The sequence below is a fragment of the Panthera pardus genome, unplaced genomic scaffold (assembly GCF_024362965.1).
Source record: "Panthera pardus isolate Hobbes unplaced genomic scaffold, ASM2436296v1 HiC_scaffold_3, whole genome shotgun sequence".
NCBI lineage: Eukaryota > Metazoa > Chordata > Mammalia > Carnivora > Felidae > Panthera > Panthera pardus.
Window position 1 is genome coordinate 495211 of NW_026526876.1, and position 27149 is coordinate 522359.

General features: G+C 45.2%; 1 protein-coding gene across 1 annotated transcript in view; it reads left to right on the forward strand.

Annotated features, from left to right (window-relative positions):
- The first annotated feature begins 6111 nt into the window (after positions 1 to 6111).
- The window catches only part of USP22 (ubiquitin specific peptidase 22), a 45059-nt gene continuing 24021 nt past the window's right edge, over positions 6112 to 27149 (forward strand). The window contains exons 1-2 of the mRNA XM_053892240.1: positions 6112 to 6513; positions 24099 to 24231. Of these exons, the coding sequence (XP_053748215.1) occupies positions 6343 to 6513; positions 24099 to 24231 (304 nt within the window). The 5' untranslated portion in view covers positions 6112 to 6342. The remainder of the gene's footprint in view (positions 6514 to 24098; positions 24232 to 27149) is intronic.

Below are 27149 nucleotides of genomic sequence, written 5' to 3' on the forward strand. Positions count from 1 at the left end.
CTTCCTGGTCAGAGGCAGCTCAAGACTCAGCACGAGGTGGTCCCATCACCAGAGCCTAGAGACCAGCCAGGGGCTGCAGTTTGCTTTGGGGCCTCCTCAGCAGGCTGGTAAGTGACAGAACACAGTGGTCAAAAAAGCATTTCTCACTAATAAAACATTCATCAGGTTCCGAAACAGGGTGTTGCAATTTCTGACACAGAATGTCATATTTTGCCCCTTGCAGAGATGTATATGTACTCCTAGCTATTGTAGAAAAATCTTTCTTCTGCCCTTTCTTCTTTTTTTTTTTTTAATTTTTTTTTCAACGTTTTTTATTTATTTTTGGGACAGAGAGAGACAAAGCATGAACAGGGGAGGGGCAGAGAGAGAGGGAGACACAGAATCGGAAACAGGCTCCAGGCTCCGAGCCATCAGCCCAGAGCCTGACGCGGGGCTCGAACTCACGGACCGCGAGATCGTGACCTGGCTGAAGTCGGACGCTTAACCGACTGCGCCACCCAGGCGCCCCTCTTCTGCCCTTTCTTCTATACAGAAGGGATTTTAATAGCCAGGCTATTTCAAGAGGCCCCAGTTTGCTGGGCAAACCAGCAAGATTTTCATTTTGTAAAACTGAATTAGCAACAAAACAACAGAATGATAAGGGGCAATGAGGCTGCAAGGCTGTGGCCAGAGCCACATGCTTACGGACTGCAGGACTCCATTCACATTTCATTCCATGCAAAGGACACGCTCCACATTCGCTGTGACCTTGAGTGGGTGACTTAAGTTCCTTTGAGGCTCAGTTTACTTATTCCTAAAAAACGAGATCAAACCACTTTCCTCATAGGGCTATGACAAAGGTCAAGTGAGATAATATGTGTATTATCCCTTTGAAACCTATAAAGGATGACACATAAGGATGGTGATATTTTTCTTCTCCGCTGTTTTTCCTGTTACCGGAAAACACTGTCCCGGGTGGTTAGGGCAATCTCTAATTTGGCAACACATTTGTGCAATCAGCACGACTAGAAATATTATCCAAGGCTTGGAAACAGAGTAAAAGATGGCTGCATGACATTGAATGTGCCAGACATGATCTGTTCTCTAAGGAAACGTAGCTCTGCTTAACCTACTATTTAATCAGTTAGGAACCAGACATTTTACAATTCTCGAAACTTAAAAATTAATGATAGACAGTAGGAAGGTATGATGATTTTCTTTTATGACCAGTAGAAAAGACTACCCCAAAGCTCGCAGTTGCATTTTCTTAGACAACAGGGTGTCGTTACCGGACCAGCAGCATCGGCACCAGGTGGGAATGTATAAGAAATGAAGTTTCTCAGGCTCCACTCTAGGGGAGCCACAAACTCTAGGGGTGAAGCCCAGCATCCCAAGTTTCCTCTGTTATACGCTCCAGTTTGAGAACCATTGTTTAGGACAGTAACCCAGTTTTAAAGCAATAATTAGAAAATCTTATTTTATCATTCCCTTTTTTCCACTGATTATCAAAATCCCATTTTCCCATGTCATCTTTTGACCTATGTCTTCCTGTTGTTCCCTTGTTAATAAGTTAAATAAAACTTTGGCGTTGCTATTTTTGTTGTTGTTGCCATTGTTAAATTGAGATAGAACTGACATATAACATTATATTACTTTTTGGTGTACAACATAATGATTTGACATAAATATATATATTGCAGAGTGAGTACAATAATGTCTCATTAATGTCCATCACCGTTCAAATTTGCCTATCACCCATCCCCATCTTTGGCCACTACCAATTTAACCTTTGCATCAGTGAGTTTGGGTTTTTTGGTTTTCTGTTTTATTTTAAATGTTAGCATAGGTTTTTAAAAAAAGTTTATTATTTTTGAGAGAGAAAGAGAGAGCACAAGCAGGGGAGGAGCAGAGAGAGAGGGAGACAGAGAATCCAAAGCGGGCTGTGTGCTGTCAGCACAGAGAGCCTGACACAGGGCTCAAACTCACAAACCGCCGTGGGATCATGACCTCTGCCCAAGTCTGACGCTTAACCGACTGAGCCACTCAGACACTGCTGTTTTCTGTTTGTTTTTTTTTATTCCACATATAAGTGAGATCATTCGGTATTTGTCTTTTCTGACTTCTTTCACGTAGCATAATGCCCTCAGGGTCCATCCATGTTATGGATTTCCTTTTTTATGGCTGAATAATATTCCATTGACCACAGTAGAGAAAATGTGTTGTGTCTATAAAAACACAATGGAATGTTATTCAGCTATAAAAAGAAATCCTGCCATTTGCAATACCTAAGGATCTTTCAGTACTTTCAAAACATTGTTCCTTTGTTCTCCAGTATATAATGTCTTGTTTTTCTCTAGCAGCTATCAAGATTTGTTCTTGGGGCACCTGGGTGGCTCAGTCAGTTAAGCGTCCAACTCTTGATTTAGGCTCAGGTCATGATCTCACAGTTGTGGGTTTGAGCCGGGCGTCGGGCTCTGTGCTGTTGGCATGGAGCCTGCTTGGGATTCTCTCTCTCTGCCCCTCCCCTGCTCAGACTCTGTCTCTCAAAATAAATAAATAAAATTAAAAAAAAGAGATTTGTTCTTTATTATTTATTTTTAGTAAACCATGTTGTGCCTAGACATGTTTTCTTCACACGTATTCTACTTGGGATTCAATGGCAGTGTAGAATTTGTACATTTATATCCTTCACCAAACTGGGGAAAATTTCTGCTATTACTTCCTCAAATATATTTTCACTCTCATAGTCTCTCCCCACTCCTTCTGGGACTTGAATTACACATATGTTAGTCCTTTTGATATTGTCTCACAGGTCTGTGAGGCTCTGTTCAGTTTTTCAATATTTTTTCCTTGTTCCGATTGGATCATTTCAATTCATCTATTTTCTTTATTTTTATTTTGTTAATGTTTATTTATTTTTGAGAGAGAAAGAGAGACAGTGTGAGTGGGGAAGGGGCAGAGAGAGAGGGAAACACAGAATCTGTAGCAGGCTCCAGTCTCTGAGCTGTCAGCACAGAGCCCGATGTGGGGCTTGAACTCATGAGCCGTGAGATCATGACCTGGACCGAAGTTGGATGCTTAACCAACTGAACCACCCAGGCACCCCTCCTTTGATCTATTTTCAAGTTTCCTTACTTTCCTATGTCATTTCCTATTCTGGTCTTAAGCCCTGTTGGCGACCTTTTTAATTGGAGATACCGTATACTTCAGTTCCAGGACTTCCATTCGGTTTTATATATAAGTTGTATTTCCTATCTTTTCATTCATTTCAAGGATATTGTCCTTTCCTTCACAAAGCACAGTTATCATAGCCATTTTGTTCACCTCTGTCTTTTCTCTTGAAAATGAATTGTATTTTCATATTTTTCTTCATATGTCAAATCATTTTGAATCGTATCCTGAATGTTATAAATGTCATATTGTTTTCAGTATGGATTTTGTCATATACCTCCAAAGAGAGTAGCTATTTTTGTTTCAGCTGGCACTAATTTAGAATTTAACTATTCCTTAGGTGGCAGCTTAAATCTCTGCTTGCTTTTTTTTGTTCTATTTGGGCTGTTTGGAATTTGCCTCAGCCATGAATGGCTAAGTGGTCAACTAGATACTTAGACATAGTTTACACATAGACTCTGGGGCTCCCCTTCTCTCTCTCCTCACTTTTCAGTGGTTTGGTTGGTCTGTACTCTGTTCTCCGCTTCCTCAGTCAAGAAAGAGGGGAGTCTTCTATCAGAGTTTCAGCCTCCCTGTTTGGGTTCCTCTGAGTGTAGCCTGCACTCAATGTATAAACCATACAAAACAGGTTACTTCCTTTGGGCAGGTCCCAAACCTCTCACTTTGGTTCACTCTCCAACACTTTCAGGTGTTTGGTTTCGTATTGTTTCCAGAGATCATAGTTGCCATCTGAGGGACGGTTAGATCATCTTGGAAACATATTTCCATGGGTGTTTTACATTTCTTTAAATTTGAAAACAAAAAAACAGATACAGAAAGTAACATTTTAGACCAAGGTAGTCTCATGGGTGGTGGGCAATACTGTTGAAGGCAAATCTCTCAACATGTCATTTATTTTATTTTACTTATTTATTTTTTAGAGAGACAGAGCATGAGTGAGGGAGGGGCAGAGAGAGGGGGAGACACAGAATCCGAAGCAGCTCCAGGCTCTGAGCTGTCAGCGCAGAGCCCCACGCCAGGCTCGAACTTACGGACCTGGACCGTGAGATCATGACCTGAGCAGAAGTCAGGCGCTTAACTGACTGAGCCACCTGGGTGCCCCCCCCCCCCTGTTTTTAACATGTTGTTTATTTTTAAAAACGGCCAACTCCTATGTCTCCTTCTACACTCATGCAAGGCATACTAAACATTTCCGGATCCCCTCCACTATGACTGTCTGGGCAGGATTAGGGTGAGAGGTGTTTTGGAGTGTTTTCATACCTGGACTTTCCTTTATCTCTTCAATTTCATACTATTGTAATTGCCTGCTAATATTGCTATTTATTCCACTACATTGTGGGATTCTTTTTTTTTAATGAAATATAGTTGACACACAATGTCCTACATTAGTTACAGGTAACTAATTCCACATTCCGGCATAGTAATTCCACAACTCTGTAGATTATGCTATGCTCACCACAGGTAGCTACCATCGGTCACTATACAGCCCTATTACAAAACCATTGACTGTATTCCCTATGCTGTACCTTTCATCCCTGTGACTTATTCCATAACTGGAAGCTGTACCTCCCAATCCCCTTCACCCCTTTTTGCCCATCCCCCCATCTCCCACTCCCCTCTAGCAAACACAAGATTGTTCTCTGTATTCACCGGACTGTTTCTGCTTTGTTCAGTCTGTTTTTTAGATTCCACATAGAAGTGAAATCATACGATATTTGTCTGATTTATTTCACTTAGCATAATACTCTCGAGGTCCGTACATGTTATCGCAAATGGCAAGCTCTTAATCTTTTTTATGGCCAAGTAATACTATATTGTGTATACATACCACATCTTTATCTATTCGTGTACTAATTGACACTTGGGTTGCTTCCATATCTTGTCTATTATAAATAGTGCTACAATAAGCAAAGGGGTGCAGATATCCTCGAGATAGTGTTATTTTCTTTGGGTAAATACCCAGTTGTGGATTTACCGTCTCATGTAGTATTTCCATGTTACATGTTTAGTGTTTTTAATGTTTTCCAGTGGCTTCATCAATTTACATACCAATGTGGAATTTTTTTCTTACTGAAGTGTAATTCACATAAAGTGTTATATTAGTTTCTCAGTGCTCATCACTAGAAGTGTACTCCTAATCCCCTTTATTTCACCCATGCCCACCCCCTGCCCGAGCCCCCACCCCAGCCCCCCGTCAGGCAGCCACCAGCTTGTTCTGTTTTGAAGAGTCTAGGTTTTCTTTTTTCCTTCGTTCATTTGTTTTGTTTCTTCAATTCCGCGTAAGTGAAATCGTAGCATCCATTGTGGGATTCTCAAAGTAGGATATGATCTGAATCATTTCAATGCCCGGCAACTGCCAGACAGGGTACAAAGATGGGAGAGGCCTGAGGAGTCCTAGATGAGGGACTCCTACTGCGAACAAAACTGACAGCGAACCAAGGAGTACCGCCTGGGGTGGGAAAGCCCAGGCTGGGGCTTGGCACGGAGCCGGAGGCCAGGGGAGACTGCGTGGATTTGCAAGGCCCAGCCCGTGGCTCCGCCTCTTTGCGGCAGAGCTCAGGCCGGTGCAAACCGGTTCAGTGCCCCGACGGACAGACCGCAGCACCCAAGCCTCCGCTCGCCCCCTCCTCCCTAGTTCTCCTTGGGAGACCGGGAGTGGCAAGTGGCCAGCTTGGCCAGAGGCAGCTCTGAACCAGGCGGCCTGGGCTGACAGCTAACGACAACCACCGCTGGCGCTGCGGGGAGACCTGCGAGCCGGGGTGTAGGCGGGGGGCCGGCCACCGTCGGCTCCGTGCCCCGCCGTTCACTCTGGCGCGGACTACCCCGGAGCCTGCGGGCTCGGGAGGCGGAGGGGCGGCGGGGCGGGCCCGGGAGCGGCCCGAGCCTGCGCAGTGCGGCGCCCGCGCCCGGCGGGGGATGACGTAACCTCCGCCTGCGGCCTCCGCGCCCCGCCCCGCGCCGCGCTCCGCGAACCGGGCGAGCGCTGCGCGGGCGGCGCCTGGCTGGCCACCGCCTCCCCCTTGGCGTCCGCGCAGCCGGGTCTTTGTCCGCCGGCCCCGCGGCCGCCCGCGCTTTGTTCCCGGCGCCCGTCTCCCGCCGGCCGGGGCGCGCCGCCGAGCAGCCCCCCGCGTCGCGCTGGCGTCGTCCTCGTCCCCCTCGCCGCCCCCCGCGCGCGGCCGGGCCTTGCCCCCCATGGTCTCCCGGCCGGAGCCGGAGAGCGAGGCCATGGACGCGGAGCTGGTGGTGACGCCGCCGGGCTGTTCGCACCTGAGCAGCTTCAAGGTGGACAACTGGAAGCAGAACCTGCGGGCCATCTACCAGTGCTTCGTGTGGAGCGGCACGGCGGAGGCCCGCAAGCGCAAGGTGCGACCCCCTCTCCCCCCGGGAAACTGCGGGCTGCGCTGGGGGCCGGAGGAGACCCCTCGTGCTGCAGCGCTGCCCGGCGAGCTTTTGGGCCCTGTTGGGGGCGAAGAGAAGGAAGGGAGGGCTTGCTAGTTTCTTGCCGACCCCTTTGGGCGGCGTTCGCAGGCGGGGGGGGGGGGGGGGGTAGGCCGCTTCTCCTTTCCAATTCCCCCCCATCCTCCCTCCGCCCCCTCCCTCCCGCGCCCTCTTTTCCCCTCCCCCACCTTCCTCCGCCCCTCCGCTGCGCGGGTGGGGACGGAGCAGGGGCGGGGTTTGGGGCGTGTCCAGTTCCGGGGGTGGGTGAGTGCAGATCTGGGAACCGGGAGGTTTTCTCTTCCAGGGTTGCGGTGGAAGCTTGGTCCCTAGGAAGCAGGTGTCCCACGTTCCAGCGCTGGGCCTCACCCGGGAATCTTCCAGGGCGGGGGAGGGTTCGGGGGGGGGGTGGGGGCAGTGAAGAAAACGTAAGACAAAACTAAAAAGGGACAAAGACTCCGGGGACTGTTGGGTGGCCTGCTGTGGGCCAGCTGCTTGCCACCATTTTGGGCTCTAGAAGGAGTGTGCATCAAAGCTTACCTGGGTCAGGGAAACGGAACCACGTGTCGGGATCGGGAGTTGTTAGGGTGAAGCTACAATTGTCTTGGTGCCTGGGCAAAACACCTCACCGGCTCCCGGGTCCGCAGGAACGACTGTAGGGAAATGGCAACGCCCCGCCTCATTTCAGATTTGGACGTGGGTGGAGGGGATGACCGTTGGGAATGGAGCAAGTCAAGCCAGTGTTCAGACCTATATCCGGGAGAGCCACTTCGTTATCAGCACGGTTGTGGTTTGGAGAACCGCTTGTAGCTACGGAGGAATGGATTTACAAGAAAAGATCGGTCTTTTGGGAAGGTGGGAGAGTGGCGTGCCTTCTCGTTAAGAGGCTTTAGTCAGAAACTGATCGCCTCCAGTGACATGTTGAAGAAATTACATTTTTAGCGTTATATTTTTCAGATGTATGTCCTGTTAGGCTTATTAATGATTTGGAAATCGGAAAATAACGGCATTCTTATCTGAATAAACCTTGGTACAGCGTGACGCGATTTTGCATATTAGGAAGGTTGGGAGGTGTATTAGGTTCCACCTTGAATAGCTTTTTGGTGTGGTGGGGGGGGGAGGGGGAACTAACATCCCCTGAGATTGTAGGGAATGTTAAGCACCGGTTTTATTTCTTTTTAACAGTAACGGTGTTGGGAAGCATTACCTCTGAGAATGAACTAAAATCGGAAATGATTTCTATTAGGATCAGAGTGAGATTCTTGCTAATGGAATTATATGCTTTTAAAAAAATAGCCTGGTTGAAACCATCGGTGTTCAGGTGATTGTATTGTTACCGCCGCATATTAGTTCATTGGTTGGGGTTTATATGATCTCTGTAAGATTCTTCTCCATATTGGATTAAGTAAGGAATCCCCTGCTTTTTGCTTTTTTCTTCTCTCTCGCCCCACCCCTGTAATATTTTAACAAAAAATTTTTGTTTAACAGTCCAGTTTAACACATCATTAACTTTGTCTCATTTCCTAAAGGAAGGAATCACTGTGTGTGTGTGTGTGTGTGTGTGTGTGTGTGTGCGCGCGCTCACTGTGTTTTGGATTAACCTTTAATGTCAGCTGCTTAGTTTGAAAGCTGTTGAAGCACATCTTTGTTTGTTGTTCACTAGTAAGAACTCGAGCTACAGACAGGTAAGAGGTGGTGATAAATACTCTCAAACTTCAGATCTGTCAGTGTTGGCAATACTTTTTGGTAGTATACCAGCGAGGAATCTTAATGTCCTTCATCTTTTATGCTCCAGACTTGGGGGGGGGGGGGGGCGGTATTTTGTATCTTTTGGGTCCTATATAACTGCATTTCTAGCACTCTCTAGTGGCCCAGCCAAGGAAGAGTTGGTTTGACAAATCCTTTAACCCAGACCATTATTAGCAATGAACAATACACATTTGTCTGTTTGTGTGGGATTCTCAGCAGATCTGTAGGCTTAGTATATTTTTGATTTTAACAATATGAAGTTTCCTACTAAAATATTTCAATTTAAGTTATAATATTTGTAAATAAAGTGCCTTTTGAGGTTGAAGTCGCAGCTGCAGCGTAACCATAGAAACGCAGCCCTGGATGAAAAGAGAGTTAGAACTTTAAGTAGAAGCGTTAATGGTTTTTGTATCCAACTTTGATTCTTCTTTTGATAGGCACAGAGTGAGAAGAACATGATCAGATTTGATAACTTTCTATCCAATTTCGGCTTGGTTTGCCGTAAGACTTACCTACTACGGAATGTAAAAACTGTTCCCACCATTCAGGACTCAGTGCTACCACAGTGGCCTCTGCATTTCTGGCATGTGTTAAATATAGCACATGTCTTACCGTTAGGGTTTTTGTGTGTGAAAAAGAAACTGGCAATAAAAACATCAAGAATTTACAGTGCTGCTGGTTATTATGACTTAACATAGTCTATGTTTTATTTTGAATACATGGACCCTTGGGAGAACAGGTAATATTTTTTAAAGACCCCTCTCTTTTTTGAACGACTTCTGTGACTAAAATTTTCCAGCCGCTTGTCCTCAAAACACAGCCCTCTTTGTAGCTGTAGTAAATTCTCTTATCAAATATACTTTGCCACAAGGGAAGAAGAGTTGTCAAACATACTGTGAGTATTTTGGATTATTATGGATTCTGGTTTAATTTGGTCAGTAATCTGGACAGGAAACTGCTTTGGAAGGCTTCCGAGGCACAAAATTTGGGGCCTAGAGCAACCAGCTCTTTGGGGTAGAAATTCTTAGGGAAATATTTTGTTTGAGAAAGAGGCTGGAGAGAAGGAAACTTACCTAGCAAATGAAAACACCTGTCATTTGTTCTGTTTCTACATTTGTGGTCTTTCACACCACCATTTAGATGTGGAATAGGTACCCTCTGGAAGAAAGTGGAATGATTCCCTAATTGTTAGACCTCTCATTTTCTCTTCAGTCCAGAGTCAACTCGGAGCCCTGGGTTTCTATCTTGAGGAATTAAAATCAGAATTGTCAAAACTCGTTAAATAGTAGGTATCACATAGTAAGATAATAAATATCTGCTTTAAATTTTTAGAGTATTTGTGGATGCCTAATGATAGTTCCTACACATAGGGTAGTTAGAGCCTGAACATATATAAAAGAATGCGTAAATAATTCTAGATGCTTAATTGTTGGTAAGTTTTACTGAGGAAGGTTAAAATTCATGAATCTGTGTATTTTAAAAAAACAGAAGTGACCATGTGAACATGTTCTTAATGTGTAAAAATAAAACACCTTCTGGGCTTATTGAATATGTAAGGTGAGTCATTTCTGGCTCCAGACAGTATGTTTGATGCCTGGATCTTTCAAATTTTTTAAAAATTATAAACACGTGTGTACATATAAAGCAAAGCTGCATGTTTTTATTTATGTAAATATACATGCTGTGTATCTTGGTTCCGTTTTTCACTTGTTACCCATAAATCTATTGAGCCATGCAGTTAATATTCCATTGAGTGGAAATAGCGTTGTGTATTTTCCCCATTTTTTCAAGCTTTCAATTTGGAGAATTTACTAAGAATTTGTAAAACTTAAACCTGGTAATCCGTTTAAAGAAGGAATAATCTTAGGCAAGACATTTTTATGTTTTTGTTTGCTGAGGTACTGAAACGTGATTTGTCTACTTGACATCAAACCTGAGATGCGGGTAAAAAAGTGCATTTTGGGGCGCCTGGGTGGCTCAGGCAGATATGCCGCTGACTTAGGCTCAGGTCATGATCTCAGTGATTTGTGAGTTTGAACCCTGCGTTGCACTCTGTGCTGACAGCTTGGAGCCTGGAGCCTGCTTTGGATTCTGTGTCTCCCTCTTTCTCTGCTCCTCCCCTGCTCACGCTCTGTCTCTCAAAAATAAATAAACATTAAAATTTTTTTAAAAAATTAAAAGTGCACTTTTGTTTATGGAAAAAAATGGGGAGGGAGGTAGCTAAAAGGAAACATACAAAAACAATGTGCAGCAAAAGTTGAGGGTAGTAGTTTTTAGAGTAAAAGTGGAGTGCCCTTTCATTTTGAATCTTTACAAAGCAACAATATAGATTGTTAGCCTGTGGACACTTGCTTACAATGAGAGTAGCTCTTACAGTCAGCGTTGTAGAAGTGTGGCTCAGGAGGTAGGAAATGGTCTTACTTATCTTGAGTGGTACTTTTGCCCTGTGTTTTAGGAAAAGATGTGCTGTAGGACTCAACACTGGTCCTCTCTTCATCAGTGCTGCTTTAGTCCTGAGTCTGAGATCCGAGTGAATCTCTAGTACTTGAACTTTTTAATAGAAATCATCATTGGGGAATAACAGTTCTGCTGTTACTGGCTTAGACAGACTACATGGGGTGACAGGACACACTGGGAGGTCATAAACCGGGCGCTGGCCCCACCAGTGAAACAGATTAGTCCTCACTGACTCAGCCAGGCACTTAAACGTGATGGTGAGAAAGCCACTAAGCCCTTTGTTTTTGAACTTTTTAAGTTCAGTTCATTTGTTGGATATGTTTTTTTTTTAAGTAAAGTTTTTTCTTTTCAAATTTTATTGCTTTGAGGAATTCACTTTTGCTTTATTTATCGATGCCGTGGATCTTTCAAATCCTTAACAACAAAACACTATACAATTCCTACGAAGCGGGGGACAAGTCATTGCAAGTAAAAGATCCAAAGCAGAAAAAAATTTTCCTTTTGAGATGCTTGTAGATTGCCATGCCGTTGTGAAAAATAATACAGAGAGGTCCCTGTACCCTTTACCTAGTTGCCCCCAAAGGTAATATCTTGCAAACTATAATAAAATATTAACAATCAGGATACCAACATTGATATATATCATCTGTGATGTAATCCGCCTATTTTATTCAGATTCCCCCCCTCCCATGTCCCTGATTGTTAACATCTTAGTTGCCATGGTACAATTTGTCACGACTAATGACCAAGCTTGATAGGTTGTTACTAACTAGAAATCATACTTTATTCAGATCTCATTAATTTTTCCCTGATCTCCTTTTTCTTTCTCAGAATCCCACCCAGGATCCCACAGTACATTTAGTTGTCATGTCTCCTTAGGCTCCTCTGGCTTGTGACGTCTGCTCAGACGGTCCTTGTGTTTGATGACCTTTGCAGTTTTGGGGGCATATTGCTCAGGTATCTTCTAGGATGCCCCTCGATTGGGGCTTGTCTGATGTTTTTCTCATGGTTCTTGGTTGTGGTTACAGGTTTGGGGAAGACCAGGTTCTGTCAGAGGTGATGCGGTCAACATGACTTAACACTGTTGGTGGTGAACTTGACCACAGGGCTGTCAGGCTGCTCTTCTGTGAAGTGGCTCCTTCCCTCCTTTCAGAGGAGGAGAAGGAGACAGCCCTCCCTACTGTCCTCTTTGGAACAGAGTCACTCTGCACATGTCCACTTGAGGAGTGGATGCCTCCTTGAGGCCAGAATATCTATAGAAATTATTTGGAAATTTTATATAGGAAATAGTTGTACTTTCTCGTTCCTTTAGTATTTATTCCACCACGTGTATCAGTATGGACTCAGGGATGTTTTATACTATGGGTTATAATCCAGTGCTCTGTTTTGTTGCTCAGGCTGTTCCAGCTTTAGCCAGTGAGAGTTCTTCCGGTTGTCTTCTGTGTCACTTTGACATACCCTCACCAATTTTTGGTCGGTTGGTGGTGGTTTTTGAGGACAACCTTTCTGGTACCGTCAGACTTTCTAGGCTTATGTTGTATATTTTGCGCCCCGGTCTTAGAATCTGCCATTTCTCCAAGGAGTCCTAGTTCCTTTTATTGGAGAATAGAATTAGAATATATGGTTTGGGCAGTGGCTGTGCTTGTTGGTACCAATGTTGTGGCTTCTCAGCCCTCGGGGGACAGAGCTAAGAAACAGCTCTGAATTGGCTGGCATACACTAATTCACGTACACACGAGTCTGTGGTTATTCACCTCCACTCCTAGTAAACTATAGTTGAGTTTGTAGTGATGTCTCCCAACTCTAATCCAGTACCACATGGGTCATTATAGTCTTCTCCTCTCACTTATCTGTAACTTCTCTGTCCAACATAGGAAGTTACCAACCATCCGTGTACTTATCTGTTTAATTTCAGTGTACATGTATAGGGGGCAAGGGTAGGCCACCCCCAAATGTGACACTTTGGCATATTGTTTATTTTTAATTAAAAGTTCCTTAAAAACCACCTATGCAAGAACATTCTGATCCTCCTTTGTCTCCAGAAAGCAGGAAATAAATCTTCCATGTCGAAAGGTACCCTCTTTGTACCAGGAGCTAAAGAGACATCTTTATGGTCAGAGGTGGGGAATTTAGAACCAAAAAGGCTGAACAACCTTTGTTACTTTTTACCAATTTACTACCCCAGCCCAGATTCTGTGTGGAATTCCTTCTTAATTGAAGTTCCGGAACATAAGTTTTTGTCCTGTCAATTCCTCTCAGATTTATTGTTTCTTTGTCTAAAAAGTATAAAAACTACCAGTCTTTTTTCATTTCTTTGGGTCTTAATTTCAGTATTGGGTCTCCGTGTGCACATAAGTGAATTTTTTTTCCTTCTGTTAATATGTCTCGTGTCGATTTAAATCTTAGACCAGCTGGAAGAATCTTAAACGGTAGAGGGAAATTTTTCCCCTTTAATAGTGGTTTCAGAATTGTTAATCTGCCTCCCCCCCCCCCCCCCCACCTTTGAGAAGCATCGTTAGGGTTAGCTATGGCTCCTTTGGGCTATAGTTTCACACTCTCCACTCATTTCCGAGTTATTTAGGCAACTTGCCCCACACCAGTTACATTGGAGTTATAGCATACATTTATTTGTAATATAATCAGATTCTTTTGTCATAACCACACTCCATCCTGACACCCTCTGACTGCCTAATTGTGCCTTAAAAGTTCACTGATTTCTCATTATGATGATAGTACTTTATATTTACATAGTATTTTATATTTTGTAAAGCATTTTTTCATATACAAATTCATTTTGGTTTTGTTACTCGTGATACACTTTTTTTTTTTTTTACTCATGATACATTTTTTTTAGGTAGGCTTGGCAGGTAAGTCTCCTAATCTATCCAAGGGCACTGAGAGTGAACATCAAGTCTGAACCTTCAAATTAGATTAGTTTGAGTGCGGAGTTCATATTCCCCCTTAATTTGTTCTGGAATGTTTTCCAGTGTTCCCAAGTATACTCTAATCTCAGCAAAACACAGACCTGATATCCAGCCCACGTTGTCACCTGTTTGCAACTGATTAGGACCCCCTTCTTCGAGTTCAGTAATTTGTTAAAATGGCTCACAAAACTCAGGGAAACATTTACTCATGTTTACTAGATTATTTTAGAAGATAGTCCAAAGGGTGCAGATGAAGAGGTGCTTAGGATGGGGTCCGGGAGGGTCCTGGGCACACGAGGGTCCTGGATCCCCGGAGGGTCTCAGGGGAGGGTGCTTCACCCTCCCAGTGCGTGGGTGCATCAGTCAACACACATGCCCTCTGAACCCTTTCTGTTAGCATTTTTATGAAGGCTTCATTCATAACGATCAGTTAAGGTATGATCGATCAAGCAGGCGTTGATCAAATCATTACACAGACATGATTGATCAAATCATTGGCCTGTTGGTGGAGGTTGGGATAGGACTGAAAGTTCCAGCCCTCTGATCACACTGTTGGTTCCCTAACATCCAGACCCCACCCTGAGGCTCTCCCTGAGCTTTATCCCCTCATTAAGATAACTTACTGGTTGAAAGGGACTTGTTTCAATAACAAAAACACCCTTTTCAATCTCATCACTTAAACATTCCAAGGGGTTTAGGAGCTCTGTGCTTGGAACTTTGAAGGAAGACCAGAATACAGTATGTGTTTTCTTCTATCACAGTGATGTCGCTGCCACATTTGTACCTTGAAGGAGTTGGACTAAATCTATTTTAGTTGAGATTCAAAGGCCCAAGTCTTGCTTTCTGAGACTGGGAAATTTGAGGAGATTGTTTAATTTCAGTTACGTCTTTGCCTTTTAGTGCCTCAGTTCATGTAGAAAATGTTGCGTCTTCCTGTCCCTTTGCTTAGATCAGAGTCTGTGATGGTAAAACAGTATATTGAGCCCTTGAAAAAGTCATTGAAGAGAATGCGTAACAATTAAACATACCTTCTTTACAATTGTCAGATTTTAATAGACCAGTAATAGTTCCGGTCACGGGTAATATGTGAAGTGTGCATTAGTTCTTAAGGTGCTGTCTCCTGTTTGTAGTTTTCTTTAAGCTGGACTCAAAATTCACTGCACACCTGAGTCATCCTATGGGTGAGTCCACCTGTATTTGACTTAAAGGGCCATGCGCCTTCTGCCCCCTCCGATCCTTCTTGGGGTAGTGAGGAGGGTGTGAGAAAGGAGATAATAGAGATTAAGGTATCCAAAGAAATGCTGTTAATATTGGGGCCAAATGAATGGACTTTCAGTGCATTTCTTGTACTATGTAAACTCAGAACTTTTTTTTTTTAAGTTTTTATTTTTTTTTTAATGTTTATTTTTGAGTGAGAGTGAGAGACAGAGAGTGAGCAGGGGAGGGTCAGAGAGAGAGGGAGACTCAGAATCCGAAGCAGGCTCCAGGCTCTGAGCTGTCAGCATGAATGGTGAGGTCAGAGCTGAGCTGAAGTTTGATGCTCAACCGACCGAGCCATCCAGGCGCCCCTTTGAGTTTTTATTTAAATTCCAGTTAATTAACATACACTGTAATATTCGTTTCAGTTGTAAAATACAGTGATTCAACACCTGTACATCGCCCGGTGCTCATCCTAAGTGCCCTCCTTAACCCCTGGCACCTATTTTTTTAATTAAAATTTTTTAATGTTTATTTTTGAGACAGGGAGAGGCAAAGTGTGAGCAGGGAAGGGGCAGAGAAAGAGGGAGACATAGAAACCGAAGCAGGCTCCAGGCTCCCGGCTCCCAGCTGTCAGCACAGAGCCTGACTTGGGCCCAACTCATGAACAGTGAGATCATGACCTGAGCCAGAAATTGGATACTTAACCTACTGAGCCACCTTGCCCCACCCCACCCCCAGCACCCATTTAACACACCCCCAGCCACCTTCCCTCTGGGGACCATTAGTTATCTATAGTTTGGAGTCTTTGTTGGTTTGTTTTCTCTTTTTTTTTTTTTCCTTTGTTCGTTTGTTTTGTTCCTTAAATTCCACACTTGAGTGAAATCCTATGATACTTGTTTTTCTCCAGCTTATTTTGCCTAGCACAGTCCTCTCTAGCCCCATCCCTATAGCTGCAAACAGAACTGTTAAATCATTGATCCTATCTGCTTCTCCTATTGATAAAAATCCCCGTTGCGTTTCAGGATTACTTGTGGGCTCCTGAATCTACTTGAAGTAACTCCTAGGAGAAAGGGATTTCATACAAAAATCTTTTCGAGGACTCCACGAGCAGTAGATTCCAGGTTGAGTTTCCTGGATCCCCCACCAGCGTCCGGAATCCCTCTGGCTCTGCAGATCCAGGACTGTGTGCAGTGCCTCCCTGGCAGGAAGCTGTAAGATCAGCTGATCGGGGAAACCTGCCGTCTGTGGCAGCCAACTGTTCCAGAAAGCAGATGTCCCTGTGCCTCTCCCTGGCCCACTCAGATGGCCGGTGTGTGGTGCAGGGGTGTCTAGCCTTTGCGGGAGTTAGAATAATAATAGCTAACGTCAACCCTGTATTATTTCCTGCAGCTGCTTTAGCAAGTGACCACAAACTAGTTTAGAACAAGTTCTGGAGGCCAGGATCCCAGAATCTGGTGTTGGCAGGACCACGCCCCTCCAGGGGGCTCTGGGGACAGGGGAACCACTGCTGGCCCGTGGCCGACCCAGCCCCATCCCCTCCAGTTTCTGGCCTCCTCTTTCAACTTGCCTTCTTTCCTGTGTATGGGGTCTTTGTGCGTCTCCTTCAAGGACACTCAGGATGGCAGTTAGGGCCATCCCAGATCATCAGGTATCATCTCATCTCAAGACCCTTAATTACATATGCAAAATACTTTTTTGAACTAAGGTAACATTCACAGGTTCTGGAGGTTAAGACAGGGACACACCTTTTAGGGAGCCACTGTCAGCCTTACAAACCCTATGGGCAGTGTTCTCAGTCCATGAAAAGCATCGAATCTTTTAACCCTCGTAATAGCTGTATGAGGTAGATACGTGTCCACATTTTTACTTTATTTATTTATTTTGATAGAGAAAGAGAGCATCCCAGCCAGGCTCTGCACTGCCAGAGCAGAGCCAGACGTGGGGCTTGAACTCACAAACTGTGAGATCATGACCTGAGCCAAAGTTGGATGCTCAACTGACTGAGCCACCCAGGTGCCCCGAGAACTGGTCTCTTAATTGTTGAATCCATCAACTCAATAAAAGGCCTTCACTGGTAGGTGCCCTGCAGTTGAGTGTCCTGGGTTTTACACACATGAACAATGGTCACCCAGAGGAAGCAATTAGGTCCATGTGGAAACGCTTTTCCTTCTTGTTCTTAGTGATGGCAGGGCTTCCCATTTTGAGTTAATTCTCTTGACTCCATATGAACTGAGTTCACACCCCTTGTAAGAAACACTTGTTCTATAGAATTCCATGGAATTGAGCTTTCTGCTCTTGTATACAGACCTTTCTGACTTCCCCAGTGTTCACTCACCTGATGTGGTTCTCCTTGTAGATTTCATAGTATCTGGTTTGTGTTTCTCAGCTTAACCATATATGTTATCTCTCTGTTTATTATTTTGTATTATGGGTTTTTATTCCTGTTAATTTTAATTTTTTTATTATATTAATGTTTTTTATTTATTCTTGAGAGAGAGAGAGACACACACAGAATCCGAAGCAGGCTCCGGGCTCTGAAACATCAGCACAGAGCCCGGTGCGGGGCTCGAACTCATAAGCCATAAGATCATGACCTGAGCCGAAGTTGGACGCTCAACCGACTGAGCCACCCGGGGCCCCTTTTTATTTCTCCTCTTGAAGAAGCATACTCCTTGGTGAATTTCTGTGAAGTGAACATGTTCGTATCCTGGCCGCACAGAGGAGAGTTGACACCCAACGCTCCAGGTGTCCCCTTTGATCCCCTTCCTGGTCCCAACCCTCCTCCCTCAGGAGAATCTACTATCCACCCATGCGTGACCACGAAATCACCTCTGCTGGCGTTAGGACTTTGTTTGACGGTAGCAGGCAGTATGTAATTTTCTGTGGCCAGCCGCCTCCGTGCTCTGTTGTGAGGATGTACCATGAATGTACCATGTGAGGATGTACCATGTGGTGAGGATGTACCCTTGCTGGATGTACCATGAATTCCTTTTCGTTGCTCTGGTACCCACTCAGTGGCTCTACCACGGCTTATTCTTCTTGCTACAGATGAATATGTTATTATTTCCACATTTGGGGTATTACCATTACGATATTCTTTTATGTGTCTTTTCGTGTCCTTGATACATGTATTTCTGTCATGTGTAAGTTCCCATTTCTCTTATACCTAAACTTAGGAATGGAGTTAATTGAGTCTTAAGGTATGTATTATTTAATAGTTGTTTTCCCTTGATTTATTTTAAAAAATATGAAACCTACAGAAATAGCAAGAATACTAAAATGAGTATCATACACATCTGTCTAGATTCAGCAGTTGTTTGTTTTGGGGAACGTTAGGGTTTGAATGAGGTGGTGTTTGTTGGCCAGAGTTCTCTTTTGCCTTTTCAATTAACAGAAGTGATCTCTGGGGTGATACTTTGAAATTAAATATCTAGTGCCCCAGTACACTTATATACAGACATATGTTCACACATCCACATGTGTACTCGGGCATGCACACACAGATATGTAAGTCATTTAGTGTATTTTTCAAAACATAATTTGTCAGGGCGCCTGGGTGGCTCAATCGGTTGAGCGTCCAACTTCGGCTCAGGTCATGATCTCACAGTTGACGAGTTCGAGCCCGGCATCGGGCTCTGTGCTGACAGCTCAGAGCCTGGAGCCTGCTTCTGATTCAGTGTCTGCCTCTCTCTCTGCCTCTCCCCTGATCATGCTCTGTGTCTCTCTGTCTCAAAAATAAAGATAAACATTAAAAAATATTTTTTAATAAAAAAATAAAAAATATAATTTGTCAAGTTGGCTAACATACAGTGTATACAGTGTATCTTTTTTAAATTGAGTTGAAATTCACATAACTTAAAAAATAACCACTTTAGAATGAAGTATTCATGGGGCACCTGGGTGACTCATTCAGTTGAGTGTCTGATTCCTGATTTCAGCTCAGGTCACGGGATTGAGCCCTGCATTGGGCTCCACGCTGAGCATGGCGCCTGCTTGGGATCCTCTCTCCCCTGCTTGTGCGCACGCGTGCGCTCTCTCTCTCTTTAAAATAAAAAATAAGTAAATAAGTAAAATAAAATGGAAAATTTGAAAATAAAAAATAAAATGAACTCAATGTATTCATAATGTTGTACAGTCACCATCCTATCTCTACCAACTTTCAAATCACTTTCATCTGTGCCCCAATCTCTCTCTCTCCCCAGCCCCTGGCCGCCTCTAATGTCTGTTCTGTCTTTTTGGATTTACCTCTTTTGAGCATTCTATATTAATGGAATCACACAATATGTGACCTTTTGTGTCTGACTTCTCTCACTTCGCGTTATGTTTTCAAGGTTCATCCGTGTTGTAGCAGGTATCAGAACTTCATTCTTTTTTATGGCCAAATAATACTCCGTTGTGTATATGTAATATTTTGTGTATGCATTCATCCTTTAATGGACATTTGGGCTCTTTCTTCTTCTTTCTAACTATTGTGAGTGACCCAGTATTTTTCTGCCCTGTGGTTTTAGCATCCATGGCTGATTCTTGCCTGAACCCGTTATTACCGTGATGATTATAAAGTGAAGATTCTGCATTTGTATTTTTGTCCTTCCTACTACATTGATTAGTTGGGAGTTCTCCTGTGAACAAGTCTGTTAAGACTGTGTGTGTGTGTGTGTGTGTGTGTGTGTGTGTGTATGTAGTAATATCAGAATGGACTTGGGCATTCTTTCTTATTCAGTGTATAATCCATTTTTTTTTCTTCAAGTATTTATTTTGAGAGAGAGGGAGGGAGAGAATCTCAAGCAGGCTCCACCCTGTTCACACAGACCCCTGTGTAGGGCTCGATCTCACAAACTGAGATCACGAACTGAGCCTAGATCAAGAGTCCGTTGTTTGACTGAGCTACCCAGGTGCACTGTAATCCATTCGTATTCATTTTTATGTTCAAATTGTACCAGAATTGCCTAGTGGGAATTCCTCAAGCTGGCTCCCATTCTTTCTCACTTGATCCCCTTGGTGTTAGAGTCAGTGGCTTATAAAAGGTGTCCATTTATGTTCAGACGCCAGTTCAAGAATTGTTCATGGCCAGGGTGTGTGGCAAAGTCATTCGTGTTTATGGATAATAGATTTGTGACATACATCAGTGGTGAACATGTCAGGGGCACACCGTGTAATAAAATCTGATTTGCTGCCTTAAAAGGAGTATTGAGTGGTGGGGGTGGGGGGTGGGGGGTGGGGGCAGGGAACCTGGGTGGCTTAGTTGGTGCTGACAGCACAGAGCCTGCTTGGGATTCTCTCCCTCTCTTTCTATCCCCTCTCTCTCTCTCCCGCTCCTTCCCTCCCTCCCTCTCTCTGCCCCTCCCCCATTCATGCACACACTTTCTCTCTCAAAATAAATAAAACTTAAAAAAAAAAAAAAGTATTGAGCATGAACTTTATTTAAATGAAGAGATTTAGCTGAATATTGAATATGTGTGTGTATTTATTTGTATTTTAGGCTTTTTTTTCCCTGACCTGATAGTATCAGGACATGATCAATTTCTGTGTGCTTAACTGTTTATTTACTTGTGGGGTTTGTTTTCTTTTCTTTTCTTTTCTTTTTGAGAGAGAGAGACCACAAGCAGGGAGGGACAGAGAGAGAGAGAGAGAGAGAGAGAGAGAGAGAGAGAGAATCTGAAGCAGGCTCCAGGTTCTCAGCTGTCAGCACTAAACCCAAACGGGGCTTGAACCCACAAGCCACGAGATAGTGACCTGAGCTGAAGTCAGAAGCTTAACCGACTGAGCCACCCAGGCGCCCCTTCTGTGTTTTTAGTTGGAGCTGATCTGCTTCTTTGTAATTGCTGGTTTCTTTTTGTGCAGCTAAGATCTTTTTCTTTTTCTTTTTTTTTTTTTTAACGTTTATTTATTTTTGAGACAGAGAGAGACAGAGCATGAACGGGGGAGGGTCAGAGAGAGAGGGAGACACAGAATCTGAAACAGGCTCCAGGCTCTGAGCAGTCAGCACAGAGCCCGACGCGGGGCTCGAACTCACCGCGAGATCATGACCTGAGCCGAAGTCAGGTGCTCAACCGACTGAGCCACCCAGGCGCCCCAGGATCTTTTTCTTTAGGTAGATTTTTCTTTCATGAAATTCTGCAAAAGAACAGGTGGCATATTTTTACATTTAAAATTCAGAGTTTAATTTTTATCTGTTTTAAAAACTGTTTGTGTGTAGGGGCGCCTGGGTGGCTCAGTCGGTTGAGTGTCTGACTTTGGCTCAGCTCATGATCTCGCGGTATGTGAGTTCGAGCCCCACGTCGGGCTCTGTGCTGACAGCTCGGAGCCTGGAGCCTGCTTCGGATTCTGTGTCTCCTCCTCTGTCTGCCCCTCCCATCCTCATGCTCTGTCTCGATAATAAACGTTAAAAAAAACCCAAAACAACCTTTTTGTGTGTTTTAAGGGAAAATTAATAAGTGTGATAGTTATGTAATTATTCAGATAAGCTTATGTTTTCAGGGCAATGCTACTGTTGAATTTTCTTGTTCTATAGAATTGGATTTGCTGTTTCAAGTTCTTAGAGGAATTTTTTAAAATCATGATAATGCCTTTAAAATATCCTGAGTGGTAAAAATAAAGGATACCTCTTAATCTTTCCTTTTCTTTCTATCTGTAATTGTAGCGAATGGCAGACAGATTCTAGCTTGTGGTGGTAACTAAGAATCTCCAGGAATCTGTTGTCTTATAGTATTTATAACTAACGGGGAATTTTCCTTGATACCTATATCATTTGTTTACATCAAATATAATCGTATATGTAATTTAAAAACGTCCTCTGTATTCCTGAAAGCAGTTACAGTGAATTAATCTCTTCGATTTGTCACTGGAAGAATAAATAGATGATACAACTGCTAACTGTATTACTACGGCACTTCAGAAAAGTCTTCCACACAGACCGCAGCGTCCTGTGGCCTTGCTTTAGGCTGGTGGCTCTCAACCGGCGGGAGGGTGCCACCTGTGATCTCGTGGGCAGAGACCAGAGATGCCGCTGGCCATCCCTTGGTGCCCAGGAAACACCCCACACCCTCCCGCACACACGCAAAGAATTACCAGGCCCCACGTGTCCGTGGTGGTGTTACTGGGAAGTCGTGCATTGGGGGCGAACCTTACGGGGTTCTCAGAGGTAGCTTCTTCGTATTAACAAACATAAGTACTGACCATTGAGAGTGATTGTTTCCCCAAGAAGAAATACGGTTTTAATGATCAGGTTTATTTATTTATTTCTTAATGTTTATTTTTGAGAGATACTGAGTGTGAACGCGGAAGGGGAGAGAGAGAGGGAGACACAGAATCAGAAGGCTGCAGACTCAGCTGTTAGCACAGAGCCTGATGCGGGGCTCGAACTCGCGAACTTCGAGATCTTGACCTGAGCCAAAGTCGGACGCTTAGCCGGTTGAGCCATCCAGGCGCCCCTTAACGATCAGGTTTACATTTGGGCCCAGAGATGAAACTACCAGCAGCTGAAAGGTGATGGATCAGCCTTGGCACCCTGAGAGTGGTGTGGGTCTGTGGTCCTCGGGATGCCCCTCGGGCCTTGTTCCATCCCGTGTTCCTGGGCAGGATCTGGATCTCTCCCCAGCTCCCGGCTGGGTGGGCATTCGGAGAACCTGACGTGCAGAAACGTCTGCGATTCGGCCACAGCGTGCGTACGGTTCTGGCTCACCTAATTTGTCTTCCGACCTCGGGCTTCAGGCACTAGGCTCTGTTGTCTTCAAGGAGTTACATCCGTGCACCCTCCCTGCCCATAAGGCAGCTTCCATCTAAGTAAAAACTGTGGTTCGTGTTTTACAGTAAATGTGGTTTGAGCCTAGTCCCCAGACCCTCTCCTCCCTCCACACCCTCTGTTCTAGGTGAAGGCACAGCCTGTCACCCCTGGGCTTGGCACTTGCCTTCTTCTTGTGTGTGCAGAGTGAAGCTTAGGAGTAGGCTGCCTCCAGGGTGAGGGGGCTGCCGGGGTAGGCGCGTCCTAGTCCACGTTCTCCCTGTGTCCCCCACCCCCATGGTCACAAGCATATACAATAACTTTCTTCGGGTGTCGGAAGAGCCTAAAGCCTTTCCCCCACCCGGGGTGGGTTGGGGGGTGGGAGGGTTGTGAGGACTGAATGAGGTTAAGTCCTCTGAAACCCCCGGCACCAGGGTCTAGAGTGCATGTGGCGGGTAGTACGGATTGCTTGTGTGGGCAGCCCTTTCTGTTGTAACCTTCCCTTCCCCGGACCCTGTTCATTTTCCACTTTCCTCCGTCTCCCTGCTTCCTGCCCACCTGTCAGAACAGAAGAGACTTGTATTCCGTGCTGCCGTCTCGGAGGTTGGAAATTGAATTTGATAATCTGCAGGGAGTTTATAGTGACTACGGTGTGGTTGTCATATTGTGCGAGAAGGCAGTGGCGTTCTTGGGTGGTTGGGTGTATGAGAATCCTACTCACAATTGCTGAGATTAGAGTTTTAGGTTTCTGTGGTCTAGTTCTTGGCAACAAACTGTTTCTTTTTCTTCTTCTTCTGTATCACTTTGACTCAACGTCCCTGTGTGTTGGTTGGTTGATTGCTTCTAACTTTGCTGTGGTCTTGTGACCTGGAATATCAAACGCGCAGTGACATCCATGGTAAGGGTGACTAGGCTTGGAGCCGCCGGGCTGGGGTGGGGATAGGAGCTGAGAGGGTTGGGGTGCCCTGCCGGGACTCAGGAGGAGAACACGAAGACTTTGATGGCTCCTCAAGCTTTACGTGGTAAATGAGCTTTTTTTTTTTTTTTAAAACGTTTGTTTATTTTTGAGAGATAGAGACAGAGCACAAGCAGGGAAAAGGCAGAGAGAGAGGGAGACACAGAATCTGAAGCAGGCTCCAGGCTCTTAGCTGTCAGCACAGAGCCCGACGTGGGGCTTGAACCTGCCCCTCTTGAGATCATGACCCAAACTGAAGTTGGATGCTGAACCGAATGAGCCACCCAGGTGCCCCTGGGCTAAGGTTTTTTACATGGACCTAGTTTTGAGCTAAATGAGCTAATGTACATTTTGGGGCAGTTGAAAGGATTAACGGAGGGTCTCTCAGGTCATACAGGGTATGCTGTGATTTCCTTTCCCCACATCGGTCACTTTGCTCGACCGCTTTCTCGGTAAGAAGGCCTGTCGTGCCGTGTGCTGGCTCTTAACTCTCTTCTCTCAATTTCAGGCAAAGTCGTGTGTCTGTCACGTCTGTGGTGTCCACCTGAACAGGCTCCACTCCTGCCTGCACTGTGTCTTCTTTGGCTGTTTCACAAAGAAACATATTCACGAGCACGCGAAGTCCAAGCGGCACAACCTGGGTAAGGCGCCTTCTGAATAGCGTCCCTGGTGTGGGGACGGCCACTGCCCGGCCTGCTGTTCCCTGAGTCGTGGCTCCCAGCTCATCCGGGGCCCTGTCTGAAGTCCTCGTGCAACTCCACGGGCGAGTGGATGAACAGATGAACTCAACAGGCTTATGCACCCAGCTGGCCTTGGGGCTCTCAAGTGGATGTTAATATCTGTGCCATCAACACAGAGCCCGGTGTGGGGCTCGAACCCACCAGCCGTGAGATGGTGACCTGAGCTGAGATCAGGAGTCAGACTCTTAACCGACTGAGCCAAACAGGAACCCTGCAATGTTAGTTATTAACGCCAGCGTGGAGTTGAGTGATTTTTATTGCTTCCTATGATGGATTTTCATGGTTCTCGATAATACAGAGTCACGAAAAGGCTGACGGCACCGTGGCAGCAAGATCAATTGTTTCGTGTGGTTGCAGGTTCAAGCTGTCGCACAGTCTGGAAATTACACGAAGCGGCGTTTTGCTCTTGGCTTTCTTTTCTGACCGTGTTCGTTAAGTGTCTCTCTCCTTTAGTATGTGTGATGTTTTCTCTTGAGTGATGGGGAGGCTCTTCGGCTGGCCTTAAGAAAGTCACTTTCACGAGGTCCAGGCCAAAGAGCTATTATTACTTCACGGCGGCTCGGCAATGCCAGTTAAAGGTATTTTTAGGCCTTTTTAGGTAGTAGAAATGGAACGTAAGGACTCAGTCCTCTCTGCTGGACTTACTTGTAAGTAACAACTTAGAGTGAGCCTGAGTGAAAAGGGTGCCTGGAGCTAGGGGTTCAGGTTGTGACATTGAGCTCGTTGGCCTTTTTGGAAGGAGAACTAATGGACCTAATAGTGCTGTCATGAGCTCTGTCCACAGAGGAACAAGGTAGTTCGTGATCTCTTCTTACATTGAGTAACCAGAGGCAAAAGACACTGGTCAGGACCGTGTGGATGTGATCAAACTCTGTAGTACTCACTTACTGTACATCTTTGCTTTTACCGGTACAAATGAGGAGTATGCTGCCGTATCTGTTCTCCGACCAGCCCCGTTTAGGCGGCTCTGCTGTTATGCCCGGGCTGTGATTCCATGTGGTTAGAGGGTTATGGAGAATTGGAAGGATATTTGCACTTGAAAAAGCTATCTGAAGAGTTACATTGTTACGCAGGATCGTCTACAAAAATCACTTCAGAAATGCGTTCATTTTTAACCTGATTGATACACTCCTTCTCTACTTCTGCTGGAATGAGTAAGTTTTAGAAGGCTTGCTTTCAGACACAAAACCTTGAAATCGGAGAGAGATCCAGTTCTGTGCTGCGTTTGAGTCCGTGAACGTATTGGAGATTGCACGTGTATGTGTTTAACCAAAAGCTAGAATTAGTTTCTGTGTCCAGGTGGACAGGAGGGTGGCGGGCACAGGAGAGCGAGGCCGAAGCGGCAAAGTGCTGGAGGAGAAGAACGGGGATGGGCAGCCCCGGTCCTGCCTGGCGGTTTGGTCTCCGTTTCCCCCACTTAGGAGGTCACCTGCCCGTCCTCCGCCCCGTGCGTCCCAACTGCTGCTCCCGCCCGTCATCTCCAGAGCAACTTCTAGGCTGGCGATACTCTGGTCGTCCTTTCATACAGAGTATTTCGCAGGATGTTCAAGGGCAAAGTGATTGAGCAGTGGTATGGGGAGTGAGGGGCCTCGACTTCCTGGTGGCCCACTCGTTCTGCCTCCCAGGGGATATGTGGTAGTACGATGTTGAGACCTGAAGTTCTCATCAGGCATCCAGGTTTTCGTTGGAGTAGCACGGAGGCCTAAACTGAGTCTTGTCTGAATATTGTGGACGATGCACTTAAAAACAGAGTATTGGTAGAGTAAGGCCATTGTCGGAGGTCTTGTGGAGGGACGGGCGAGTGTGGCATGGGACGAGGAGGGTCTGACAGCAGTCTGAGGTCCTGCCCTATCAAGTCGCCTTAATGCAGTGTGATAAATACACACTTCAGGGAAGAGAACTTCCCCTCTTTCGGGGTAGTCACTCAGCTTTGCTGGTATGCTTCCACCTGTCCGGGTTGGTGTCCCAAACTGGGTGTTGGAATATTCCAGCCAGCTGTGGGGCGGGTACAGCAGAGTCAGGTGACAGACTCGGAGCTGCTTTGTGTTCGTACCTTCTAGTTTCATGCAGGTCTAGTTTTGTGCTGAGTCCAAGGGTACTTAGATTTGGTCTGTATGAGCCACAGAGGTGTAAAAGTAATGCCTTTAGCTTTGTTCTGTGTGTGCGTGTGTCTTTCAAGAGTTAGAGCATGTGTTGGTGGGTGTGGGATATCAGTTCGCTTATGAATCGCCGGTGTTTTTCCTCCATTCTCGAGGTTACCCTGCGACCAAACAGAAAAGGACCTTGCATGGTGCATGCACGGTGCTTCTGTGAGCTGTTGGCTTTGGGAATTCCCAAGGAAGCCAGTGTACCCTCATCTTGACTATGAAATAATTTTCCGGGGGAGCTACCTTGATGGGAGGTGTTGCTTTGGGCTTTTAAATTTTATGTTGAGGTGAAACTCACACGATGTACAATGAAGCATTTGAAAGCATACAATCCAGCGGCTTTTCGTCACTCACCAGTTGTGCAACCACCACCCCTCCCTCTACTCTCCAACCTCGTCGTCATCTCACAAGAATACCCCACCTCCAGGAACTAATTCTTTCCTCCCTCCAACGCCTGGCACTCGCTAATCTGCTTTTTGTCTCTCTGGATTTGCCCATTCTGAATATTTCATAACAGGAATTAAACGGTACATGACCCTTTGTGTCCAGCTTCTCTCTCTTAGCACGTTTCCAGGGCTGATCCACGCCGTTGCATGTGTCAGTAGCCCGTGCGTTGTATGTTTGAGTAACACTCCATTGTGTGGACCTTCCATATTTTGCTTATGTTTGTAT